General features: G+C 36.4%; 3 protein-coding genes across 6 annotated transcripts in view; 1 reads left to right on the top strand and 2 right to left on the bottom strand.

The window, feature by feature from the left end:
* LOC118740981 (mucin-5AC-like) overlaps positions 1-7057 on the bottom strand; it is a 130956-nt gene that overhangs the window by 93903 nt on the left and 29996 nt on the right. The gene's annotated exons all lie outside the window — the stretch shown is intronic.
* LOC118740984 (trans-1,2-dihydrobenzene-1,2-diol dehydrogenase) overlaps positions 1-7057 on the top strand; it is a 151598-nt gene that overhangs the window by 140014 nt on the left and 4527 nt on the right. For 2 of the 4 annotated variants that reach the window (XM_036472758.1, XM_036472757.1), the window contains exon 2: positions 6172-6391. In XM_036472758.1, the coding sequence (XP_036328651.1) occupies positions 6172-6391 (220 nt within the window). Of the gene's footprint in view, positions 1-713; positions 961-1034; positions 1327-4076; positions 4153-6171; positions 6392-7057 lie in introns of those variants that run through there. The other 2 variants (XM_036472762.1, XM_036472761.1) reach the window with 2 other exon arrangements.
* On the bottom strand, positions 1366-2345 carry LOC118740986 (transcription termination factor 4, mitochondrial). The gene is made up of 2 exons (XM_036472764.1): positions 2270-2345; positions 1366-2212 (listed from the first exon to the last, which is right to left on the bottom strand). Exons 1-2 carry the CDS (start codon positions 2330-2332, stop codon positions 1403-1405), a joined length of 873 nt encoding a protein of 290 aa, XP_036328657.1. The 5' UTR covers positions 2333-2345; the 3' UTR covers positions 1366-1402.

Raw genomic sequence — 7057 nt, 5'->3', positions numbered from 1 at the left:
TTGCCACTCAAATGATATGTCAAATGATAGTCACTGTTCTTGTAGGGTAAAATATGTATACTTTTTTATTTTAACACGTAAGATGGAAAATTTTCACTGTTGCGAACTGCAGCGAAAGTTTTAAGAAAAAGATAAGTACAGAAATGGATTTTGCATACCGAAAAACCCCTTACAGCCATGATATATCAAATTTAAGCACATCACTACGACACTACAGCAAAATGCTAAGTAAAAGAAACCTATTTTCGCAATTTGGCAAGCTCCAAATTGATTTTAGACCCTTGGTTTCTTCGGCAAATTTGCGTAGAGTTACACGCAGAGTCCTCCCGTACTATACGCTTTTAGTCGAAAAAAATTCACCCGCCCTAATGTACATACATGCATATCGTTAGCTTAGAGTGAAAAGTTGCTAAGACCCAATTTAAAAATTTTAAGGAGAGGAAAAAAACTTCTTACAGCCACTTTCTTCAAGTATTTCGCAAAATTTGTAATACAATATTTTTTTTTTTTGTTTGAAGCAAAGCAAAACTTGATACGAATGAGAGGGGTTCGATCTTTATTAAAATATTTCGTACTATTTTGGCCTTATCGAGTAATATTAAAATACATATTATTAAATAAATTAGAAGACATGTGCACATACATACATGCATATGTAGTAAAGATTGCATTACTTTCAAATATATATCCTAACATTTACTTTCCATTCTTAGGCGTCGCAGCCTTGGCGGTGGCGTTACGCTCGAGCTTGGCGTCTACGCACTACAGTTTGCATTATGGGTTTTTGGACACGCACCGCACAATGTGAGTGCCAATTCCAAATTAAATGAGGATGATGTTGACGAGGAGGCGCATATTGTAATGGATTTCGGTTCGGGCCATAAGGCGGAAATAATGCTTAGCAGCACAAAACGACTCGACAACAAGGCGGTGATAAAATGCAGCAAAGGCAGCATAACTGTGAGTGTACTGCGCTGAAAGCTGTGCACATAAAGGTATTTGATCTACAAATTTTCACTTTTTTAACTAAATAGGTGCCCGATTACTAGTGTCCGGTCAAAATAATAGCCTTTGATGGCGAGGAAAGACCATTCCCCTTGCCTAAAAGTGACCTGCCGACATACTTTCCTAATCGGCTGGCATTGAGTTTTGAAGCAGAGGAAGTACGGCATTGGAGCGTAAGACGCAAAGTGAACTTCTCAATCACAAGGAAAGCCTGTTACTATCGTCTATTGAAGATCAAATTCGGAGGAAATCGGGCGTCAATTATACGGAGGATAAGAGAGTGAATTAGTGCTAAAAGTTGACGTACGAAATTACCTGAAAGTGGGTACCTACATCCATTTATATTAAAACTAGAAAGAGTTATGTTTAGCAATGCATATGTACGCATGTATTTTTCTTAACGCTTTTTATATTCCAACTCATCCTCCCATTCGTCCTCGTCATCTTCCGCGTCTTGTTGCCGATTCAGCTCACGTTCAAACAACTCTTTGAATGCTTCAAATTCCGCCAAACTGACATGACAGACCTTGGTAGCAAACGCTTTCTCTGATGTGTTAGTTATTTGATAAAGCCGCGGATTTTTCGACGGCTCATCGGGATCCACTTTTAGGGGACGCGGCTTAAACAATCCCAGTCTTTCAAGGAAAACGTGCCTGCAACGTATCTCATCTAGCGATTTTGACAATGCTTCTGATTTTATGATTTCAGGCACTTCAACCCGCATTACATGCTTAAGATACTGCACTTTTTCTTCTATATGCCGCTCATGCTGTTCCAGTAAATCGGGACAAGTCATTAACAATTTCCAAACATTTTTGTTAGTACCCGCAAATGACTTCAAGTAGCCCATCTGTTTTCGCAGACGCAGCTCATCGGACACATCCAAAAACTCTGGATATTTTGTTAAAAGCAAAAACATGAATTTCTCACCGAATTGACAGCTGCGCCAATGTTCAATTGCTTCAGTTATACGTCGTGTAGGGCGTGAGAGCACCGCTGGATTGCCGGTGACAATGCGCAGAAAATCGCTCGTTTGCAAACCGTGATTCATAAAAGTCTCGTGTGCTAGTTGCCATTGGGTGGCAGGTACTCTAGCCAGCAATGGATTTAACTGGACCGCCTCGTTAATATGTTCTTGTTGCAAGACGGTGTCGTTGGCCGGTGCTGTGGCTACGGAGCGGTACTGTGACAACTGACAGCGGGTGAGCTAAAGCAGAGAAAATTCGTTGGTTGCCTGCTTATTATAAAGTTCCTTCGCACTTACCTGCCCATTTCTGTGAATCGATTGCACATTTTGGTTGAGTTTGGAAAGAAACTGTCGGATCATTACGTTGAATTGTAAAAATGCAGGTGATAAAAAGTGCGGCGAATTTAACAGCTGAGCTCCAGAAATACCGTATCTTAGGGCTCTCTCACACGGTCAGTAATTATCACGATATTTGGATCGCGATCCATATTGATGGATTGATGGATAGCGCTACATGTTCAATATTTATCGCGTCAGTATTTGCATAATTTTTGTGCTGAACGCTTATTATGACGCAAGAAAACATTTTAATTTTGTACGTATAATTTACAGATAATACATTCCACAATTATTTTAAAATTTCCAATGTTAACCTCGTGCTAGTAGTATAAAATTAGTGCTGCCAACCCCAATAAGAATGATCCAAATCGTTTTCGTGAGAAACGATCTTGATACTGAGCTTGATAACCCAACTATTGATAGCTAGAACCATGATAAAAACATTAGTTGCGTTCCAGATGCTTCACGAAATTCACGATTTGCAGGAACAGCTGTTTTCTCCATTAATAAACCTTATGGGAAGTGGTCACCTGGAACGACTTCCTGTAAAAACCTGCAAATCGTGAAGCATCTGGAACGCAACTATTACAAGGTAAATTCATTCTCTCAATTCGTCGGCCATGATTTTGTTTTGACGTTTGCCAACGTTTTAAAATCAAATAAAATTGAAAATAAAAAAAATTAAATTGTTCACAATTGTTTTTTGTTTGAGATTGAAAATGAGAATGGCCCGTAGTCATAGTCAAAATAAAGTCGTCTTTAAAGTTAGTTGCAGCTTTTTGACATAATTTTCAATGGGATATCTGTCAAAAAAGCTGCAACTAACTTTAAAGTCGACTTTATTTTGACTATGACTACGGGCCAATGTGTGTGTGAGTTTGAGTTTTGATTTTAAAATAATATTGTTGGCAAACGTCAGACTGCCTCTCAATGGTTTTACCTTGTTATGTTTTTATCATGGCTAGGAATATTGGAAGTTAAGTAAAGTCCTCAACGAAGATTATCCTGTAAAACATTCTTTCGATGTTGTCTATTCCTCCCATTCCTTTAGTGGATTGAACTTAGTGCTCACGCAAGGTTGGACTTATGAGGTGTACTTTTATCATTTGTCTTAGGGGATCCATCGTAGGAAACTCAGTGAGACAAAAACAGGCTGGGAAGAAATTGCTTTAGAATCGGGTTTAAAACGAATATATATCTTGCGTTATCAACTCAGTGCTTGGTTTAAAATTATCGATAAAAAGGAAGGAAGGAAAAGTATCGAGCATCGATTTTTGTGAACGCTAGAAGAAGAAGTAGGCCTGGGTAACGGCGCAAATTTTTTGGCGCTGGCGCACTAACTCCAGCGCCACTGTCGGAATCAGCACAGTGTGTTGGCGCAATTGCGCCTCTTCAGGCTAAAGCTCATTTCCTTTATTGCTGCACGCTGCACCAAAGTTAATTAATACAAGGTGATATCGGTTGAGAAAAAACTCAAGTATACCCAAGTTCAAAACCCAAAAATACAACAAACCCATCATTTTCACATTCAGAAGGACCGCGACGAATTCTAGCAACACCACCTTGTATAAATTCGCCTTGTGCTGCACATTTTACAAGAGACACTTCTATTTCGGGTGTTCTTTGCTGGTTCTTTGCGACACCCGGTGTTGTCAGTGTTCCGGTGTTGCTGGCGCCATTGCGTCACTGAGTTGTGAAAATCGGTATCGGCGCCAGTAACGCAGCTCTCGGTATCACCACAATGGCGCGGCGCCGCACTTTGTTACCCACGGCTAAGAAGAAGCAGAATATAAAAAAATTTTGCGAATTTAGCCGGATTTTGTGTAGTTCCGTAAAAATTTGTGAGTTTTTGGTATTTCATTTAAATTTTATCTTAGGAGATAATACTAATATATTAAATGTAACATTGTTTACAATAGTTACAAGGAATTTCAACGAATGTATGCATAAATCTCGTGCAGTTGAACTTGACCTTGAGATGGAGTTGTGCAATAGTGCCTTTGAAGTTGTGTGTTACAGGTGTTTTTTGTTTATTTGTTTTGCTATTTGCTCACTAGCTAGGATGATATGAATTATCTGGAATTTTTTTGGAACACATCCAGATAGCCAACCGTCCAGCTATGGGAAAACTAAAAATGCAGACCGATAGTACTTTTTGCGCTGATTTCAACTATATAAATATTATTTGCCGCAATTAAAAAGTAAAGAAGATATAAAAGGTTAAAGAAAATTTTTGTGATATTTTAAAATATTAATATTTTCTAAACTACGTAACCGATTAAAAAAGTAATGATCTCAAACTAAAGACAATTAATCTATCTTTAAGTTGATATATAAAATGTGTTTGCTTGCTTATATATTTAAGCCAAAAATATTAAAAAACAAATAAAATGTTATAATTTTTTCATAAAATTACCCTTTTTAGGAAAAAGTGCATAATCAATGCTAGAGACATATATATTATTTGGAAAGTGCAAGTTCTTACCTTTAATGTGATATACATATTTTATTATGATCTACTTTTGAGGTTTAAGAATTCAGTAATTAAAAAAATTAAAAGCATTTACAAGCAAGTGACAAGCAAGTGTGGGTGATATCATAGTTTCTTTTGCCCAGAACTTGTTTCTGCGTAGGCGGCCTTCGGCCGCGCTTAGGGATCATAACCCTTACAAAGTAGAATTCTCCTTTCTGTATTGCCGAAGAAGCGGAGCTGAACACATTTTGCAGAGAACACATTTCTGTGTAGGCGGCCTTCGGCCGCACTTAAGGATTATAACCCTTACCAAATAGAATTCTCCTTTTGGTGTGCATCAACTGGGGCTACCGCCCCAAGCGAAAAAACGCAAATGAAAATTGTGATTTTTGGCAATTTTTCTAAGGGACCATAGGGGACCTAGGTGGTCGGGGGTTGCATTTTTGTCACTGGCGGTTCATTCCATCTCCAAAAAGGTGGGTTAGAGGTGCCACGCCCACTTACCTTTCGCTCACCGCCCCTTTAACGAACGGTCATAATGGAAAGCCAACCCGTTTAATTAACTAAATACAATATGCATTTGCACATACATGCATTTATATTTTTTATTATCACTGAATTCTGAAAACTCAAAAGCAAATCATAATATAATATGCATATCAAATTAAAGGTAAAAACCTGCTCTTTCTAAATAATATACATTTTTTTAGCATTGATAATGGACTTTTTCTAAAAAAGGTTATTTTATAAAAAAAATTATGACATTTTTTTTGTTTTATAATATTTTTGGCTTAAATATATAAAAAAGCATACACATTTTATATATCAGCTTGAAGATAAATTAATTGTCTTAATTTTGACATCATTACCCTTTGAATCGGTTACTCAGTTTAGAAAATATTTATTTTTAAAAATATCATAATTTTTTTGTTTTACATTTTATATCTACTTTACTTTTTAATTGCGGCAAATAATATTTGTATAGTTAAAATCAGCGTAAAAAGTACTATACTTTTCTATAGCTGAACGGTTGGTTATCTTGATGTATGCCATTTTTTTTCAATATCGAAAAAATGGTTGTGAAAATCATTTAATTATCATAATTAACAATGACTAAGCATTGCAAAAAATTCGTACACTGGGAGTCACATAAATTATGTTGCACGGTAGAGGTCGCTTTAATTATCCTTATCAGCACCACTCTTAAGCAATTTACTATGCACTATCAGCACTCGTTTGGGGTCTTATCTCATATGATTTAAAAAAAAAAAAAACAAATTAACAAAGTAACAAACACATTTTTTGCTGATTATCTTACCAATTTACTTTGTATTTAATAAACTGTCCACGCGCAATTTCATTCAGTTTTACTTTTCTTCTCAAACAGATTGCAAATAAAGTTAAAATGGCATTGCGTTGGGGTATCGTCTCTGCGGGCAAAATTAGCCATGATTTCGCTGTTGCTCTGAGCACATTACCAGCGAGTGACCACAAACTTGTTGCGGTGGCTGCACGCCAAAAGGATCGGGCTGAGGAATTTGCTAAGTTACATGAAATTCCAAATGCTTTTGGCAGTTATAAGGAGTTGGCCGAATTCGCTGACGTGGGTAAGTGTTATTAAAAATTGTTATAGCTACATATGTACATACAAAATTTTTCAAGTGCGCTATTAAGTTCGATTTAAACAGTACTCACTCATTTTATTTTTGTATGTGCACTGCTATGTGACTGCTCGTCTTTGCAAATTGCGGCCGAACTATGTGCAATCGAAGTTAAGGTTTGGATGAAGTGCTGATTATTTAAAAAAAAAAGTTCATCAAAATGCTATTTATTTGATATTCTGATTATTTCTAAAGCCACTTGAAAATATGTATGTATTTGTATTGAACTTGCACTCGACAATACATTATCTAGGCTTTCCCATAATTGCAAGGAACATTTTCGTTGCGCTGGGTATAGAAGAGATAACTTTATATTTGATATTTTTTAAAATTGGTTGGCTTTCGTAAATTTTATATTAATAAACATCTAAGCCAAGAATACATTTCTCGATATTATAAATATTCCATGGAAAATGCAAGCGACTTTACACTCCCTCTCTCTACGAAAAAAAATAAAATATTTAGAAAAAATATAATAGGGTTATTCTCAACCTATTCGATATGCTATATTTGGCCAAGGACCGTCACTCCAGCATAACTCGCCAAAAACTAGAGAATTTGTATGCTGTTACAACAAGTCGATTTATTCCTTTTAAGCTATATTAATAACCT

The sequence above is a fragment of the Rhagoletis pomonella genome, unplaced genomic scaffold, assembly GCF_013731165.1.
Source record: "Rhagoletis pomonella isolate Grant_MI unplaced genomic scaffold, Rhpom_1.0 Rhpom_scaffold_00006, whole genome shotgun sequence".
NCBI lineage: Eukaryota > Metazoa > Arthropoda > Insecta > Diptera > Tephritidae > Rhagoletis > Rhagoletis pomonella.
This window is presented reverse-complemented; position numbering and strand designations above follow the sequence as displayed.

Bases quoted from the DNA above. Each gene is read 5' to 3' on its own strand.
- LOC118740986 (XM_036472764.1), bottom strand. From the start codon at position 2,332: ATGATCCGACAGTTTCTTTCCAAACTCAACCAAAATGTGCAATCGATT. The intron at 2,213-2,269 runs GTAAGTGCGAAG...TCTCTGCTTTAG, and splicing joins CGATTCACAGAAATGGGCAG to CTCACCCGCTGTCAGTTGTC.